This window comes from Cannabis sativa, chromosome 9 (assembly GCF_029168945.1).
Source record: "Cannabis sativa cultivar Pink pepper isolate KNU-18-1 chromosome 9, ASM2916894v1, whole genome shotgun sequence".
NCBI lineage: Eukaryota > Viridiplantae > Streptophyta > Magnoliopsida > Rosales > Cannabaceae > Cannabis > Cannabis sativa.
Window position 1 is genome coordinate 21,323,506 of NC_083609.1, and position 20,032 is coordinate 21,343,537.

The 20,032-nt window shown below is 34.7% G+C and overlaps 2 protein-coding genes across 2 annotated transcripts; both read right to left on the reverse strand.

Annotated features, from left to right (window-relative positions):
• Positions 1–8,892: 8,892 nt before the first annotated feature.
• LOC115723573 (uncharacterized mitochondrial protein AtMg00310-like) lies at positions 8,893–9,336 on the reverse strand. Its single transcript, XM_030653063.1, has one exon. The coding sequence runs from the start codon at positions 9,334–9,336 to the stop codon at positions 8,893–8,895; it is 444 nt and encodes a 147-aa protein (XP_030508923.1).
• A 3,446-nt stretch (positions 9,337–12,782) lies between these two features.
• Positions 12,783–13,439, reverse strand: LOC115723572 (uncharacterized). Its single transcript, XM_030653062.1, has one exon. The coding sequence runs from the start codon at positions 13,437–13,439 to the stop codon at positions 12,783–12,785; it is 657 nt and encodes a 218-aa protein (XP_030508922.1).
• Positions 13,440–20,032: the final 6,593 nt, after the last annotated feature.

Sequence of the window (20,032 nt, forward strand, 5' to 3'; positions counted from 1 at the left end):
TTTTCTACATTTTTCCAATTAACAATCTCTCTCTCTCTCTCTCTCTCTCTCTCTCTCTCTCTCTCTCTCATTGATAGTTGTTATTATGGTTATTATGTTGCAGTTCTTAATGACATTCTTTTAAATAACAAAACTAACAAAATATTTATGTTGTAATTTTTTCTATTATTATTAGTATTTTTTTTTTATTCCTATTTCATTTTTTTAATGTCAATTTTGCAATACAATTCGCAGAAATTGAAAATCAAAATAATCTGTTGGTGGAATGAGATTGTAAATCAAAAATACTGGTAAGTGACAAACAAATTGCAATTGAATAACTAAACTGATCTTTAATGTATTTATAATTTTTTGTTTAAAATCAAATTACGGAAACTAGAAAACTTAATGGACAGATATTATCTCATATGTAATAGTTATGTTTGTTATTAGAACTGAAAATGGTTCTATATCTGATCACATGTTTTGTTCATATAGTTTTTTTTTTTTTTTTTGAGAAAAGTTTATTATATTAATCCGAAAAACAAATTACATAACAGTCATTAGAGGTGGTGGAACTTCCTCTAACCAAGTACAATTTGAATCCACCGTAAGAGCAAACTTAGCCAACAAGTGGGCTTCGTTATTAGCAGACCTATAAACATGAGAGATCTGTGCTCGTGGGAAATTGGATAACAAAAATGTAATATCATTAAGTATAACATAAAAAGCAGAGAGACCCTTAGATTGAGATTTTAAGCCATTTACAACCATTAAGGAATCTGTCTCAACAAAATCAACACTGAGTCTGAGTGTCAGTAACAATTTGAGACTCCATGCGACTGCTAAAGCCTCCATTTCCTCTGTCTTAACACAACCTTTCATTGGTTTAACCATTGCAGCAAGGACATCACCATTAGAGTCACGAAGAATAGCAGCTAGTCCAAAAACACCAGTGTTGACATTAACAGCAACATCAGTATTTAACTTGAGTCTGCCCGAGGGAGGAGCCAACCATTTAGGCTTAGTTGGGGGCACCTGTGTATGTGGAACATAGGCATGAGGCAGTGGTTCAGGAGAAATTGCAGCAGAAAGATGCAGAGAGTGTGCACCAGTAGCAGCAGTGGCATTGTGAGCATCTGCAGGTGAATCTGTGGGCAGTGTGATGGTGGGAAGATTGAGCCTTCCTGTACTCAGCAATATAATTATTAGCAAATTGCAAAATTTGCAAAGCAGATTTTGGAGTCTTCGAGTGAGTCTCAGCATTCCTTGCTGTCCAAATGCACCAGAGAATAGTGATGAAAAGTTCAACCTTATCCGATTGCAATTGAGAAGAAACATATACTAGAAAGTCTGAGAAAGAGCAAGATTTTGACAAATGCCAATTAATTTTTGATTCCCAATTCCTCCAGACTTGTCTAGCCCGATTGCACCAGAAAAAAGCATGATTAATGGTCTCCAAATGCATCTGACAAAGGGGACATTGAGGAGAGGTTGATATGTGGTGATGTTGCAAAGTAGCAGCAGTAGGTAAAGCCTCATGGTAAGCACGCCAAACGAAAATTCGAATTTTAGAAGGCAATTTAAGGCCCCAGAAATACTGCCACCATGTTGCAGATGTGAGTGAGCTGCTTGGGAGGGAGGAGACAGGTTTTTCCGAAGCAAGTTTATAACCACTTTTAACTGTGTAGAGACTAGTAGGAGTATAGTGTCACAGGAGAACATCATCACATGGAAACAAACTCAAAGGAATTGAAAGAATTCTATCGACATCAGGTGGAGAGAAGAACTGTTGTAGTTTTGGAACATCCCATTGTCTCAAATGAGTAATAAAATCAGCAACCTTGACATCATGATCATTACTCAAAAAGAGCAGTGGTTTAAAATTGGAAGACACAGGAATCCAAGGCTGAGAGCTACAGCAAACATCAGTTCCCGAACCTATTCTCCATCTTAATCCCTTAAGAAGTAATTGTTTACCCCAAACAATTGATTTCCAAGTGAGGGATGGTTGTGTACCAGCAGTAGCCACAACAAAAGAACCATTTGAAAAATATCTGCTCTTTAGAACTCTAGCAAGGAGTGAAGATGGATTTTCAAGAATTTTCCAAGCTTGTTTGGCTAAAAGGGCTTGATTCAAATGAACAAAGTTACGAAACCCCATACCACCATGAATCTTAGCTTTACATAGAAACTTCCAATTTTTCCAGTGAATAGCATTACCATTTGCAGACTTGCCCCACCAAAACCTTGACATGAGTTGCTAAATTTGAGTACAAAGTTTGATTGGCAATTGAAAATAACTCATAGCATAGGTGGGGATAGCTTGAACCACAGCTTTTAAAAGTACTTCCTTCCCACCAATTGAGAAAAGTTGTTCTCTCCAAGCATTCATCAATTTCCAAATTTTATCAGTGATTCCACTAAACAATTGAGACTTATCCCTGCCCGAGAAAGAAGGTAACCCCAGATATTGTTCATGGCAAGGTTGTATAGGCATATTGAGAAGTTCCTGGAAAAAAAGTTGTTCAGAGGATCTTGTGTTTGGAGAGAAAGAGAGCACACTTTTCTCCGGATTTAACATTTGCCCTGATGCTCGGCTGTAAAGGTCAAGACAACGATGAATAGCCCTTGCTGAAGACCGAGAAGCTCGACCAAAAAGCACACTATCATCAGCAAACAATAAATGTGTAATAGGAGGGGCTGACCGAGAGACTTTTGGACCTTGCAAAGCACCAGTAGATTCCTCAAATTGTAGCAGCCTTGAGAAACCTTCAGAGCAGATAAGAAACAAATAAGGCGATAGAGGATCTCCTTGCCTGATACCACGATGAGGAGTAACTGAGCCTTGTACGGATCCATTCAACAAGAAAGAGTATGAAAATGATCTCAGACATCGAAGAATCAACTCAACCATTGAAAAACCAAACCCCATTGTTAACATTACTTGCTCCAAAAAATGCCATTCAACCCGATCAAAAGCCTTGCTCATATCAAGTTTCATAGTTGCATAACCTTGACTACCTCGTTTCCTTATTTTTAGTGAATGAAGAACCTCAAATGCCACAAGGATATTATCTGTAATAAGCCGTTGAGAGAGAAAAGTGTTGGGTTTTGTGCCCTAAATAAAATCCTTTACAATCTGATTAGTAATCAATATAAGAAATTTGAAGTGATTTATGTTTGCATGAATTTTACATGCTTATGGTTTAATATGTGTTAAGTCCAGATCATATGTTAATTCACAATTACAGTATTGTCAACACAGTGGAATGTGATTGTGATTATATGAATCAAAAGACTAAGTCCCTGTTTCATCAGTGTTTTGGATTTACACTAATGTGATAATCAGCGATGATGTGTACTTACACTTGGAGTAAGTGTTATGTTCTTTCCAGGATATTGGTAAAGTATACTAGTTTCGAATGTATGGAGTATACATTGGACTGGACCGATATTGAACTTAGTTAAGATATTATAAACTTACCGTCATATCTTTCCAAGTCAATATCAGTAGTTGATCTTAAGATTAAAAGAATCTAAATCCTGATATGCTTAGGCTCAACTCAGGAGTGCTATTCATGTTCTTTGATGTATTAGTTAAGCCTACTTTTGGGTCAGGGTGATACGTATATTTTGGGAACATGATAGTATGATTGAGTGGGAGTGCTGAACATAAATATGGAATCTATAGCTTCTACTGGTGTATAGAAGTCAAGATATGATTCCCTTCGAGCTTAGCTAAATAGAAGTAAATGGATGAGCTCTTGTTTAAGTGACTAATTCTTAGATCACTAAACATCATTTACAGGTAGCTAAGTGTTTTAAGGGGCAAAATACGTTGAGGGGTGAGAACGGTAAAATTATCCCATCTCGATGTAAATCATCTATATAGAGGATCTTTGATCACAATAAGATTATAAAAATGGTTAAATGAGATAGCATATCTATATCGTGGAACATATAATATGCTCTATATAAGTCTGAGAGTGCAATTCTAAGTTCTAAGAGTGGATTCAACGAGAAATTAATAAGTAGGAATTTACTTAGTAAATTCAGTTCACTTATTGGAAGCTCAGCATATAGATCCACGGTCCCCATTCTAGTTGAGACTATACTGCTTGTAAGACTCAATAATTGATTTGTGATTAATCAATTATAATTCTAAAGTTAGACTATGTCTGATTTGTGAATTTTCACTAAGTAGGGGTGAAATTGTAAAGAAAAGAGATTCTAGGTTTATTTATTAAGACTTTAAATGTCTAATTAATAATTAAATTAAATGAAAATATTATTTAATAATCTATTTTAGTTATTAAATAATTATTTTTGGCATTAAAATGGTTATAATTGGAAAATTGGCGTTTTTGAGAAAATAGAAATATAAATTGTGAAAAACTGCAAAATCCAAGTAAGGCCCATTAACACCTATGGCCGACCACTTGGTGAGCTTTTTCCAATTAATATTTTCATTATTTTAATGCCAAATAATTACTAACCTAAACCTAGTAGTTGCCTATAAATAGAAAGTGATGGCTCAGTCAAATAACAAGTTTTAACAAGTTTTCAAGCTTTCTGTCAGAAAATTACTTTTTCAGAAAAAATGAGCCTTCCACTTCTCTCTCTATAGCCGAAATAATCTCTCTCTCTTTTCCTCTTCATAATTTTGAAACCCTCAGTGATAGAGTAGTGTCCACACACAGCAAGTGGTACCTCAATCATAGATTGGAAGACTGTGAAGGATCACACACAAAGAGAAGGACATTCGGGCTCAGATCTTGATAATACTCTGCGACAGAAAGGATACAAGGGTTAGAGATCTGAGTGGAAGGAGACATTATTCCGCTGCAACCAATGTAAGGTTTTCTTAACTTTATATGTGTTTATTTATCGTTTTAGAAAGTTCATATTTAGGGTGTTAAACAACATACTTGTGAGTAGATCTAAGATCCTGATAAAATAAATTCTAACAAAAAGCACTTTAGAATTCAGAGATGACCATTGCCAGGTATGGTTGAAGCCGAAGCACAATTGTTTTGGACACAAGTTTGTACAAAACATTGCACAAACTGATCGGCCTATACTGAGTGATTCTAGACGGCTTTTTCACTTTTGGAATAAGGGTGATAAGAGTCCTATTGAAGGAAGAAGGAACTCCACCATGATTGAGAACATCCAACACAGAACTAGTGACAAGAGACCCCACAATATGCCAATAGTTGGTGTAGAACATAACAGACATTCCATCAATCCCGGGACTGCTGTCTTCAGACATAGATTTTAATGCAGCATAAACTTCATTAGCAGTAAAAGGAGAAGATAAAGCTTCACGAGAGTCAGGAGTTATGGTCACAGAAATAGTGTCCAGGACTGCTTGAAGTGCCAGCTGATCGACACCCTGGGAAGAGAAAATACCAGTAAAATAGAGTTCAATCTGCTGCAAAATAGGAGAATATGAAATAGGAGAATTTTCAATATTCTCTTATTTTATTTCTTGGTCAGTGTGTTCAGAATTTTTTCCCCATTTGTGAGCAAAGTATACAGGTTTCAATAATTTTTTTTTTAAATTATTATTATTATTATTATTATTATTATTATTATTATTATTATTATTATTATTATTATTATTATTATTATAAATTTCTCTCTCTCTTTCTCAATCAATTATTATTATTGTTTTTTTTTAAAAAAAAAAAAAAATCACATTCCACTACTAGTTATTTTGGTTCAAAAGTAATACATACTATTAACATTTATTTTTCAAAGTGATTATTTTAGAATGTGAGAAATATATAATTTTTTACTATCACTAGAAAAAATAACTAAACTAGGAAATACCATTTTAGTTTTTTTTTAATACTTTCTTAAGAGATAAATAACCAAATTTTAGAAAATGAAAATTAAAAAAATATTTTTTAGTAAACAATATTACTTATGTATACAGTATTTTTTTAGCAACTTTTTACGTTAAATATAAATATATTATAATCAAATAAAAACTTACCTAGCAATAATATATACATAAATGTCACTTTTAAGTTTATTATTAAAATTAGTATAATAATAATTATTTATTATTTTAAAATATAATTTCTTTTATAATGCTTAAGAGTACATTTATAAATTATTTTAAAAATGTATTGAAAATTGCTTTATAATACAAGCTTAATAACAATATTCTCAAATAACTTTTTTTTTTCGGGAAAAGATACTTCTTATTATAAATTAAACTGGAATGTCATTTAGAATAACAGAGTAAAAAGATAGAGGTAAATCCTCTAACCAAGAGCAAGTCTCATCCACCCCTATAGCAAACTTAGCTAAACAGTGTGCAACCATGTTGGCTGAGCATTTAGCATGGACAACATTCACTTGAGGGAAAAAGAATAAAAGACTAGAAACATCAAGTAATAGATCATGATAGGAAGTAATTGCAGTAGATCCATTTTGCAACGCGTTTGCTACCACAAGTGCATCAGTCTGCACTATTGCAATCGGCAGTTGCAGTTGAATAATCCAATTAAGGCTATGAAACATAGCCTTGGCTTCCATTTCATGAGATGCAAAATTACCGATAATTGGTTTCGCAAGTGCAGCAAGAACATGACCTGTTGCATCACGAACAACAGCCCCTACTCCAATAATATTCCAATTAGCATCAAGGGCGGCATCTACATTCAATTTCAGGTCCGTACCAGTTGGAGGTTTCCATGTTGCGTTAGCAGCTGCTAGTGCAGGTTGTGTAGCATTGTTGGTTGCTGCAGTATGATACTTCTTCCCTTTGGCTGTCCTAAAATTAGATAAATAATTGACAACAAAGGAAGCAATTGTTGGTGCTGGTTTTGCAGTAGAACCATGAACAACTCGATTTCTTTCCATCCATATTGACCAAAGTGTGCAAATAATTTGTTCCATCTCTTGCTTGTTGTAAATAGTTGAGAGTGTTGACCAAAAGTCATTCACTCATTTATTTTGATGATAAACAAATATTTGATTATTATTTGTTACTAATCTTTTCTTGAATATTTCGCAAGCAAGTTCACAGAGTATCTATATTTGCTCGGTAAAGTCAAACATAATCAAAGAAATAGATTCAACAAGTATATAAACTACTTCATACTTCATAAGAGCAAAAGATTCATCAAGGGATCAACAACTCAAGACCCTATTCAAAAGAGGTCTTCAAAAGTCCAAAGTCAAAAGTCAACCCAAAGTCAAAGTCAAAGTCAAAGTCAACTCTTGGGAAAAGTCAACTTTGGATCAAAACATGAAAATCAAGCTAGGAAGCTCATCTATATCAAGACTACAAACAATCAAATGGTATAAATTTGCTTTAGTCTTGTTAAAGTGATTTGCATAGCACACTAGGATTTATAAGTTCAAAAGTTTGGCTCACTAACTTGTGCGACAAGTTATTTCACAAAAAATGATATCTAAATTTTCTAAATTGATTTTTAAGATCACATATCATTTAACTAAGAGAACGCAACTGGAATTTTTGAAATCGGATAAACGAGTAAAAAGTTATGCACGTTTTAGTTCGAAAAAAATGAACCTTTTGCATCTGGAATTCCGGTTCCCATCCGGAATTCGGAATTCCGGTTGTAACCAATCCGGAATTCCGGATCATGGCTGAAGTGGCCTCGAAAAATGTGCTAACGGCTATAAACGGCTAGTTTTCATTCCTACACTATATAAACTCGTTTTTCACTCAAAAATGGAGGTTGGTTGAGCTTCTATTCATCATATAATATCATTCTAAGTGTTCTAAAGTAAAGAATTATCATCTTTTCATAAACACACCAACCACACACACTTGAGCCAAACTTGTTCTTATCTTCTCTAGTGTGCTTGCAATTCTCTCTAGGATTTTACTTTGTTTTCCATCTTATTAGAGAGAGTTTGCTTTGTATTTCAAAATTACATATTCATTGTATTGAGAGGTGAGGTTGGCACCGGTAGAAAAACAACTCGGTTGTAGGTGAGGTTGACACCGATTTTGTAAACAACCCGAGAAAAGTGAGATTGGCACTTCAACAATCCGGCGAGGTTGATAGTCCTTGGAAGAAAACTATTGTGAGAGGTTTGGGAAAAACCTTGGTGAAAAATTCCCCGGTTGTAAGGGTTAGTCAAGCCCGTTAACTTGGCTCGATATTGGAACTCAAAGCTAGGTCCATAGCTTTGAAGACCAAGGACGTAGGTGGCACAGTTCTACCGAACCTTGTAAAAATCGAGAGTTTGCATCTTCTAATCCTTAAATTCTTTATTTTACAAGTTTGATTATTTGTCATAATATATTGCTTGCCATATTACTTGCTTTTATTTGATTAAGTGGCTAATTGCTTAATTTTGTGTTAAAAGTTTTGATTTACCGAAATTAGTATAAATTTCCAATTCACCCCCCCTCTTGGAAACATATCTTGGGCTAACAGAGAGATGTACCAAATAGTCCCCCTTGTACATTGCAGATGCTTTACTCCAGTCAAGATTCAGATCCATGTTGCGCCATACAACTTTGGCATATTTGCATCCAAATAGAGCACGCCCAATAGACTCCCACGCTGTTTTACAAACTGAATAGGTGGAATTTGTGATGATCTTACGCCTCACTAAAGATGTAGCAACTGGTAGAGCATTGTGGATAACCCTCTAAGCGAAAATCTTGACTTTTTGGGGGAGTTGCAAGGACTAGAATAACTTCCACCAAGAAGCTTGAGAATTAGAACTTGAGCAATTATTGGCATCCACATCTGCTATAGATGTTGCAAGATAGTACCCAGATTGTACCGTGTAAGTACCTGAACTGTTATAGTGCCATAAAAGAGCATTTGAATTCGGAAAGTAGCTAAGAGGCAGTGTCAAAATGCGATCCACATCCAAAGGGGAGAACCATTGTTGAAGGAGGGGGACATTTCAAACTCGTTCATCTGTAATTAAACAGCTAACCATTGTATCTGCAGGACCAGAAAAATGAATGGGAGTGAAAGTATCTTGTCCAGGTATCCAAGGATCAAGTGCAGCCCGAATCTGTCTTCCTTCACCAATTTTCCAACGAAAACCTTTAATGAGTAACTCACGTCCCCAAATGATTCCTTGCCAAGTTAAAGAGGGGCTGTGACCATGAGGAGCATGTAAGAAATCATTGTGAGGAAAGTAACGACTTTTGAGTAAATTTCTAAGAAGTGAATCTGGTTTTTCCAACAACCTCCATGCTTGCTTCGCCAACAATGCTTGATTAAATTGTTCAAAAGATCGAAAACCCATTCCACCATCTATTTTAGATTTACACAGTAAATTCCAAGCTCTCCAATGTATTTTCGATCCATTCTCATTCGACCCCCACCAAAAATTTGCCATCATAGATTCTAGTTGGTTACCAACATAGATTGGAAGTCGAAAGCAGCTCATAATATAAGTTGGAATAGCCTAAACCACTACTTTAAGAAGTACTTCACGCCCCCCAGCTGAAAAGATCTTCTCGTTCCAATTGTGCATAAGGCGCCAAATCTTCTCTTTAATCTCACTAAAAAAATGTTGTTTGTCTCGGCCAGTGTAAGATGGAAGACCCAAATATTTTTCATGGCATTCACAAATGGGCATTGAGAGATTTCTGTGGAAAAAGACCTGTGATGCCAAGGTGGTATTTAGAGAGAAAGACATTACCGACTTATCATGATTTAGAAGTTGCCCTGAGGCTCGGTGATACATGTCTAAGACTTTCTTTATGGCAAGACATGAACTTTCATTGGCATTATAGAATAGGAGACTATCATCAGCGAAAAGCAAGTGAGAAATCGGTGATGCATTTCGAGTGAGCTTGAAACCAGTCAACCGTCCCTCTTTTTCTTCAAATTGTAACAATCTCGAGAGGCCTTCAGAACAGATGAGGAACAAATGTGGAGACAAAGGACAGCCTTGGCGCAAGCCCCAAGTTAGTGTCAAGGATCCTGAAACTTCTCCATTGACGGTAAAAGAGAAAGTATTTGTTGAGAGACAAGTCATAATAAGGCTGATCCATTGTTCTGCAAAGCCCATTTTTCTCATAACTTCTTGAATAAAGTGCCATTCAACTCGATCAAAGGCCTTACTCATGTCCAACTTAAGAGAGAAAATCCCTTTCCTTCCTGTGGTTCTATTCTTAATGGCATGGACAAGTTCGAAAGCCACTAATATATTGTCGGTGATGAGACGGTTAGGCAAGAAGGCACTTTGAGTTTCTAAAATGACATGTGGGAGAACAACCTTAAATCTTGCAACAAGAACCTTGGTAATGAGCTTTGAAATGACATTACAAAGGCTGATCGGTTGATAATCTTTCATTTTCTGTGGCTTTTTAATTTTTGGAATCAAGGTGATAATGGTACGGTTCAATGGAGTTGGGTCAGCACCGTCATTGAGAACACCCAGCACAACCTTAGAAACTAAATCCCCTACTAAATCCCAATGTTGTTGATAGAACATCGCAGGCATACCGTCAATTCCGGGGCTTTTATCCAGACTCATACTTTTTAGCGCTTCATCAACCTTAGCTATAGTAAAAGTCTTTGTTAGATCATGGTTCATATCAGCCGTGACCATTTCAGGAATGGTTTCAAGAACAGAGGACATTGTTGTACTATTCGTAGGGGAAGCTTGAAAAATGTTCTAGAAATATTCTTCAATTACAGTGACCAAATCAGAACGTGAGTGCACTGTGTGACCAACATCATTGATGAGAAATTTTATTCTGTTGTTAGATTGTCGAGTAGAAGCTTTTGCATGAAAGAATTTTGTGTTACGGTCTCCCGAATTCATCCATTCCACACGGGATCGTTGTTGCCAATAAATCTCCTCTTATTCTAATAAATCATCAAGAATTGATTCGGAAGTTTTGAGTTCTTCCATGATGTTGTTTGATCGAACCAAGGTGTTGTTGAGTTCAGTAACATGGGTTTGAGTCTCAGCAATCTTTTTCTTCATTCGGTCATACTTCCCAATGTGCCATTTTTGTAAGTTAGTGGCACAAGCTTCAAGATTATTGAGCACATTTTCAATCGGATTATGAGAAGATTGATCTAACCAGCAGTGAGAGATGATTTCTCTACTCTCATCATCAGCTAACCATAGCTTTTCAAAATGGAAACGACTCCTCCTTTTGGACTGCTGCACTGGGTCGTTTTGTGTTGCAATCACAGCAGCAATAGCTCTGTGGTCAGAGTGGAAGTAGTCCAAATGGGAAACCTGTGGGAGTCCAAACACATTGTCCCAAAGATTATTAATGAAACACCAGTCGAGGCGTTCTTTTAAGGTTGTGGCAGCAGTACAATTTTTTATCCAGGTGAAAGAATCACCATCATATGGTGTGTCATTCAAGTTACAATGGTCAAGACAAGCACGGAAATCATTCATTAAACGTTCATTTTGCTGTGGACCACCTTCTTTATCAATATTGGACAGAATCTCATTGAAGTCACCAATTACCAGCCACGGTTGGTTAGAAAAATTATCAGCCAGTCTCTCCAAGAGGGTCCAAGAAGCTATTATTTCATGTATAGCAGGGGCGCCATAAAAAGCCGTAAAGTGAAAGGATGGACCATCTTCGAAAGCCATAAAACAATCAAAAAAGGTGTGACCGAAATGTGAGAGCTTGACAATCACATTATCTTTCCATAATAGCATTAAACTACCACTTAATCCAATTCTTGGGGCCTCTAAACCATTAGCAAAATGAAGACTATTACGAAACCGAGTAACCAAATTAGAACCGAGTTTTGTTTCCATAAGAAACAAAACATGGGGCGATTGTTGTTGAACAAGCAATCGTAAATGTCTGAATGCGTTCGGGTTCCCCAATCCCCGAGCATTCCAGCTTAAGATTTTCATGGCGGTTGGCGGGGTTGCGTAGTAACCTCCGCTGTTGAAGTAAAAGTGGCTGTTGAATCTGCATTAGCAGAAACATCAGTCACAAAGTCATCACCTCCTGAAGCAGCTGATGACGAACCATTCAGACCTCGACTTCGTTTAAGCATTTTCCTTACAGACATAGTTTCACTTGGTCTCTTAGGAATGCAATTTGGTGAGATGTTTTCTTAGTAGTATAGGCTGGTGTGGAGGGGACATGAGAGTGGAGTTGGTAAATGACTGGAGAAGATGAATGAATGTTGTGTGTATGTGGGTAGGTAGCAAAGACATTTTTAGAACTAGGATGTGGGAAAGAGTTGTAGTCTAGATCATGCGTATATATATTGGAGAGGTCTGTTGTGGTATGGGTGGGGTTGGTAGTGGGAGTGACGTCACTAAGATGGGTTGTGTGAGTGTAGAGAAAGGGGTTGTTTGGTTGATTGAGTGAGTGGTTGGAGTAGAGATCGATGGAGTAGTAGAGGCAATGGATGAAAGAGTAGTAACAGAAGTGTGAGGGTAGGAAGGGGGCTGATTTGGAGATGGATAGAATGTATTTGTGCTGGTGTGAGGGGGTCATTTGTTGTAGTAAGATGGAGCCCCATAAGAGATGGATTTAATATGGTGTTTGTTGGTGAGTACCCGGTATGGTCATGGTGTTTGTTTGTGAAAAAGGTGAGGTTGAAGACTCCCCATGAAGAAGAACTCTTGGCTGAGGTTGGCCACGGGTTTGAGTTGTAGGCAGTGAGGATGAAATTGATTTTCTAGCCAATCTAGTGAGAAGTGGCCAAGCATTGGCTTTTGAAAAATCTGTACGATATCTGTCATAGCCACTAGTTGGAAGCTTTGAACCTTTCATCCATGGCCCATATTGAAAATCATCATCATTATTGCTGTCCATTCGTTCCATGAACGCCACACTTCGTTCAAAAAGGATGGCCAAGACAGCCACATTCAAAGCAAAATTCAGGCAACCGCTCATATCGAAAGTCAATCCAAAATTCATCCTTTATTTTTAGAAGTTTAATCATTAGGCCCCTCATGAGTGGTTTAGTTACTAGAAGTTTGACTCGGATCCGCAAAAAAGGACCCCAGCCCTCATTAGTAGAATCATCATGAACTTCCAAAAATTCTCCAATGATATTCCCTAGCGCTTCAGCAAGGAATCTTGATTTACTTAGGAAAGTTAAACGATATATTTGCACCCAAAAAGGAGTATAAACCATATTATCCTTTGTGACATTTTGCAGAGCATCTGGTGCCAAAAGGATAATTAAGTAGTTTTGAAAGTGCCATGGTTCTTTGCTGAGTACTCGTCGTATATCACCCTCGCATCCAAAGCAAATGTGGAATAAACCTTCTTCATTTTTGTATTCAGTGATTGTGACAGGGTACTGTCCCTGCCAGTGCCCCGAAATTTGATTGATGAAGCCCGATTTGTAGACATTCTGGGTGGTTAGGACCCTTGCTACAAGTCCAAAAGCAGGCTGGGATGTTGTCGGATGCAGAGCAGCAACGTCAGGCAGAGTGAGAATTGAACTTTCCTCATCAGTGAGGGAAAGAGCGGAATGGATATTTTCCATAACAGAGTGCATAGAGATGGGGAAGGTGGTGGGATTGTGGCAGAGAGAAGAGATGTCGGCAGTGGAGAAGAAGAACAGGAGGAGGCGGGAACAATTTTCTTCAAAGGATATTTAAAAAAGTGGGAAAACAGTTAGGGAAAAAGAGAAAAAACAGTTAAAAATACATAACTTCCACAGACCCAAAAACGGGCACTTTTAGATATCCTCAAATAACTTTTAAATATGAAATAATACAATATTTTTTTTAGTAACTTATGAAATTAGTTAGTTTGTTATGTTTTTTTTTTAACAAAAGAAATTTTTTTATTTAAAAACAGAGCAACAATACAACCTAAGGAGTGCAACACTCCCAGACCCCTACCAACTCTTAATAACACTAGTTATATACAATTCATCTTTTTCATAATAAACTTTTTGTGAAGTGGAGAATTAAGTTTATTATGTTTCGATAAAATTTAAAGTTAGATTTTTTTTCTTTCTTTTTGATATGTATGGGTGGGATGTCGTAAGCTACAATAAATTTACTAATTATTTTTATTTCCTTACTTCAGTTTAACAGTAAATACACGTCAATCTCACAAGGGCTATTATCAATTTATTATTTAAAAATTAGTGACAAGAATTAGAAAAATGGAGTTTTGATTATGAGAATAAAATAACATAAATAAAAACAAAAATGAATTAAATGTGATATCACGATATGAGATAAATAGTTATATGTTATCTCCACCCTCAACAATCATTCTTAACTTCTATTAATGAATGTAATTTTAGTTTTCCAATCAAACTATTTATTCCGCAGATAAAGCTAAAACAGTTAAATTATCCCAATATCCCTATTACATGTAATCAAGGCGAAACACTCAATAATTAACTCTTTTACCTAAGTAGTAAATTTACGAAACATGCAATTTATTTAACTTAGATAAAACTTTAAAATTTATGGAGATAGACTAATCTAGGCAATAAATTAATAAAATATATAATTCATTTAACCTAGGTTTTATTCTTCATTACAACTAAAATACCTTTGATAATATTAGAAATTGTAATTTATCATATACACTTAGAATCCTAGACTATTAGGTGAATAATAATCCTAAGATGACAATAGATTAAAGTAAAACCTAATTTAGTGATCATCTAAACAAGATTAAAACATTAATCATGACATTGACTATAAAAAAATAGAAGCAATTTGATATAATGGAAACTAAAAATTAACATTCATCAATAAAATTAAAAACTCATGCCTCGGGTTTTGAAATAACCCTTAACAAAAAAGAAATTGTTCGGAACTAGACATTATAATCAAAATCATAATAAATAGTAAGAGTTTAAGGAGAAGAAAAAGAACTATGATGTAGAACAATCGATGCCACAATCTCTGTATTCTTCTTGCTCTCTCTCTGGGTTTCTCTTTCAATTTCGTAGTTCAAAAGTTGCTAAAAGCAAACCTTAAAAGTCCTATAAATACCCCTAAAAATATCTCATTTTAAGAAAAAAATAAGAATTTAAAAACAGGCAGAAATTGCATCCTCGTTGCAGCCACGAGTTCCATCATCGCGACAACAACTTGTTGGTTAAAAAATTATGTCGAGTGTTCAAATTAGTATTCTGGCCATAACTTCCTCAATACAATCGTTCAAATTAGTATTTTGGACGATTCAAGATGATTCGGAAAACTGAGAACGAGATCTACAACTTTCATATTGAACTCCAAGTCCAACTCTACCATTAAAGTTGTAGAAATGTATAATTAAATTCTGTCTTATCAAACCGAGCTCGTTGGGTTCCACTATTTTCAATCCAAATATGCTAACCTCTCTCTAAATGACTCTAAATTCATGATTAGTCTTTAAAATAGTCTAATAAATTATAATCACACTAATAAATAATTTAAAGAATCCATTTAAGAATATTAATATATAAATTGGTCATATTTATAAGACAAAATATCAACTTATCAATGAGTAATTTAATAGAAAAGTAATTAAAAAGTTACATATATTTCCAATCATTTTTTCGGTGAAGGAAAAAAAATATATGCTTCACACATATTAAAATATTCACATTGAAGAGTAGGTTGCGATAATATAACTTTTAAGCCTAAATAATTATCGATGTGGCAGAATTATTTTAAAAATAAAAAAAGAGTTTTTTATAATATTGTTGACCAAGATTTTTGGCAACTCCTAAATCTTTGATTAAGAAATTAATTATGAGTAGAGAATAGTATTTTTACGTGGTTCATGTGTTGATTAACCGTAGTCCACGAGTCACTTTTATTAATGAGAAATATCTCTTTTGCTTGAGGATATATTCTCTATTACAGTTTCAAAGTTCTCTTTTCTCTCTATTTTTTGAATCCCCTTTCCCATTACATTCTCTTTGCATTTATAGTTTAAAAAATAGGATATTCTTTGGACGATGGGTACATATTCTCTTTACGTCTAGGCTCTACATGGCCTTTTTACTAGGTGTAGGAAATGATATTTGCCGTGTGTACCAATGGTAAGCTCTAAAGCTGGAGTTTGGTGAGATAAGGTTTGTCTTGTATGCGATTGATGGGACATCACAAGAATTTAACCGTCAATTAGTATTTATGGGAAAACATAACGTCAGAACAGTATGGACTGAGTTCGAATGATATCTCCATTTGGAGGGTAGGTTTACTTTATTACCTGCGTTGAAGTAGTCACTTACAGTGTTTACCTTGAGAATCGTGTGGAACACATGGCCAATTCCCGGATGCTATGTTATCTGAGAGGCTTGCATCTTCTCAGAGGGAAACACTTGACTTTGACTTCAGAGTTCCTTTAAGGCCAATCGCGCACTCTCGAACATTCCTCATGCCTTAAAGATAATACTGAGCATTTATTATGTTAATATTGATCATCCACGTGCTCTCGTATATCTTGTGGACACGTGAAATATTCTCTACTTCTCACGTATTTTGGTAAAAAATACAAATAATATTTACCCCATTTACATTTATGAAAATGCACTACTTTAACTATCACATTAAATGCACTACTTTATAGGCATCCTCACTTTGTCTCTCTGGGATTTCATCCTCAGGTTGCTCAAATTCTCCACCATTTCTTATCTCTTGAGCGGGGAGTCTCAGTTTCATTTGTCCTTCAAGAATTCTCATATTCTTTCCTTGGATGCTGTTGTTTCCCCTGGTTGATTCTCTTCGTTTTAAGGAGTATCGTCTGCCATGGATGGAAATTTTGAATATGTTCTCAAGGAGGATAATTTTTGAGTTTTTATTACAAGGCTCTCAATGAAAGTACTAAATTATTAAGGTAGATTTTCTAAAACTAATAAATAAGCCTTTTTGTAATTAATATACCCAGGAATTAAGTGAATAATAATAATAATAAATAAATAATGACAAGAGAGTTTTTAACGTGGTTTTTAAGTTAACTCTTCATAGTCCACGAGTCCATCTTATTCAGAGATTGATAAATTTGTATACAGAATACAATAAATTGTTTACAGAATGAAAAATTGGTATAATTCTCTCTCTTTCTTACATTGGTTGTCTCTTGTTCCCTGAGTTCTGTCCCTATTTATAGGAGTCTAGGATGATAGTTATTTCCTTGGGATCTTATCATTTGTAACCGTTCGTGAAATGTGGACAATCTCCACGTTTCACATTTTCATCGCATGGGGTAATTACAAGTAACTTCTCATAACTGCTTTTTTGAACGTAATCTGTAAGTAGTTATACTGACTATGATTCATCATTCTTACAATGTAACAATTCTCCCTTAGATGTTTGATCACAGATCAATGTCTGAGTATAGTAGTATTCCTTGCGTTCTTCCATTAATATCGAGTAAGGCATAAGTGAGACGTTTATCACCATCTAAGAATTAAGAAGTGAACCATGTTGAAGGTGTTATCTTTACTCTTTCAACATACGAGTATGTGGGTCAATGAGCTGCAAGCTTTTTGGAAAATTCATTATCTACCTTTTCCAAACAATTTTGTTGTGTATTATGTGTATTCTGAGATGGACCTTCTTTGTTCGTCTCGCTAGTCTCATCAGTCAGTAGTTATTATTCGTGGCTCGCCATTGTCTTTAAGAGGGTGAGTTCATATATTTCTACCAACTGTACTTCCCGAGACGAGTTATCTAGATGTATTTATATTTGTATAATTCAGGTTGGTTCATATTCCAACTATATTATATCTACCGAATGTCAAAAATATTAAAGGTGCATCATTATTAGTGTTTTTGTAGAGTACTAAAAATTGAATTTCTTTAATTAACATTAAACTTGTAATTTAATATTATGTAAGCAGCCTTTAAATCAAGAATATTGCTATTAGACACTAATGTCCAACATCATCACGAGGCAATGTCTTATTTTATTCAACTAGATCAACTCGGTCTCAACAAAAACATCAACATCATAAAAAAGATTAGATTTCAAAAAAAATACAATTAACATGTAACTGAGACGCTCTAGTCACAAGGTAAGCGACCCAATTAACAGATTGTTTAACAAAAAATAAAGAAACATCACTAAAAGAAGATAGAAGTTTACAATCCTCAATGATACCACCAAGAGTGGATTGCAATACATTCAAATTTGAATAACTTGTACCAACACCAGACAGTTAGATTCGATAATACTAACACCCATGAAATCACGCTTCAATCACAAAAGCACTTCCTTGACAACCACGACTTCAGCAATTTTTGGCAGAACTTGCCCATATCGCAACTTAAAAATCTCAGTCACCACCCGTCCACGGTGATCCAAAATAATCCCACTAAAACCATGTCTTCCTTCCTCGTCAAAAGAGGAGAGCAGCGTCAATATTCACCTTGAATTTTTCGAAACCTAGTTTAGACCATAGCTCAGCCCCATCCGAAAGATACCATGTATCAATTGAAGGAAACAAACTTCTTTTTTGGGCTTTTTTCTCAGGAAACTAACTTCTTTCTTGGGTTTTCTCCATTGATTAAGAATGATATGAACCAAATTGACAACAAGCTCCACCCGAATTTTCCTACCCCTCCACAAAAGTTGATTCCGCATGAACCGAGTTACCCACACCACTATCACCGCCTGAGCACTTTGTTCCTCACCTAGTAGAGGAAAAAAGTGAAAGAACTAGTCGCCGAATGATGAAAGAAACTAAAACCACAAACCAGCTATCCACTAATAATTTTGAACAAAAATCACAAGAAACTAAACAATACAAAATTGATTCACTTCCCTTATGACAAACCAGAGACAACAAAGAAACATCCACGTATTTAGTTTTCAACTGTACTCTTGTTGGAATACACCCATTAATTGTCATCCATACAATTTTTTTTGCTTTTGGAGGAAGTCTTAGACTACAAAAACACCGCAACATCCCAATCCACACTACCATTTGAGTCTACTTGTAACAATTTAAAACCACTCTTAATTGTATACCCCCAAACGAATCAAAATTCCAATACCAATAATCCCTAAGACCAAATTAGATAGAGGAATACTAAGAATACTTCTCGTTCTCATCCAACAAACCCTTGACAACATCAACATCCCAAACTTTCTCACCTACCATAAAAAGACTACTTACTTTTTCATTAGTCAGACCAAGATTCAAACTAGTTAGACTCAGAATTGAACCATTCGAAAGCCACGAATCATGAAACAAAAAGGTTTCCTACCCATTACCAATCCCCTTCCTCACCCCCTTACAAACCAATGAGATTTCTCTAAATATAACTTGGATTGGTACCAAGTTGTATCGAAAAAAAAAAGTAAAGACTTAATACTTTAATCACATTAATAACAATATAATATTTTATTATAATACTAAGCACTCGTGCGCATTTGAGGTTGCTAAAGTTCCTAAATACTTTGGGAAATTTCATTAATTGACCCTAATAAAATACCCCATTTCAATTATCGAAGCACTTAGACAAAATTCCATAAAAAAAAAGAAATTACTTGGTATAATGTTATTGAAAGATATTAAGAACTTTTAAACACTAATACTAATTAAATGACAATATTAAATTTGTAGGTAGAAATTATAATATTTTTATAGTAATTGTATATTGTTGTAATGGTGTAGAAAAAAAGACTTTCTTTTAATTAAAAAAAAGTCAAAGATTTTTTTTTTTTTTTTTTTTTTTTTTGCTTAAAAGTCGATTTTTTTAATTTTTTTTAGAAAAAAAAAACAAAAAGAAAAGTCCACATTTTTTGTTTCTTTATTTTGAATTAAACAAGTTTAGGCAAGTAAATAAATTCTTAAAGGGAAATTTTATTTACACCCCAAAAATTTATAAGTACACCCCATTTTAATAATTTTTATTTTATATAAAATTTATATCTTTAATTTTACTAAGTATTTTTAACTTTTTTCTTTCAATTTATATTCTTAAAAAATATACCTATCAAACAAAATTAAATTACATTTTAAAAATTATGACAAAAAAATTAAAAATAAAAAATTATATGAAATTTTCTTAGAAAAAAATAAAAAAATATATACATGAGTTAGAAAAAATTATAAAAATAAAATCAAAATAAGTATTGAAATTAACATAAAATAATGTGACGAAAAAATTT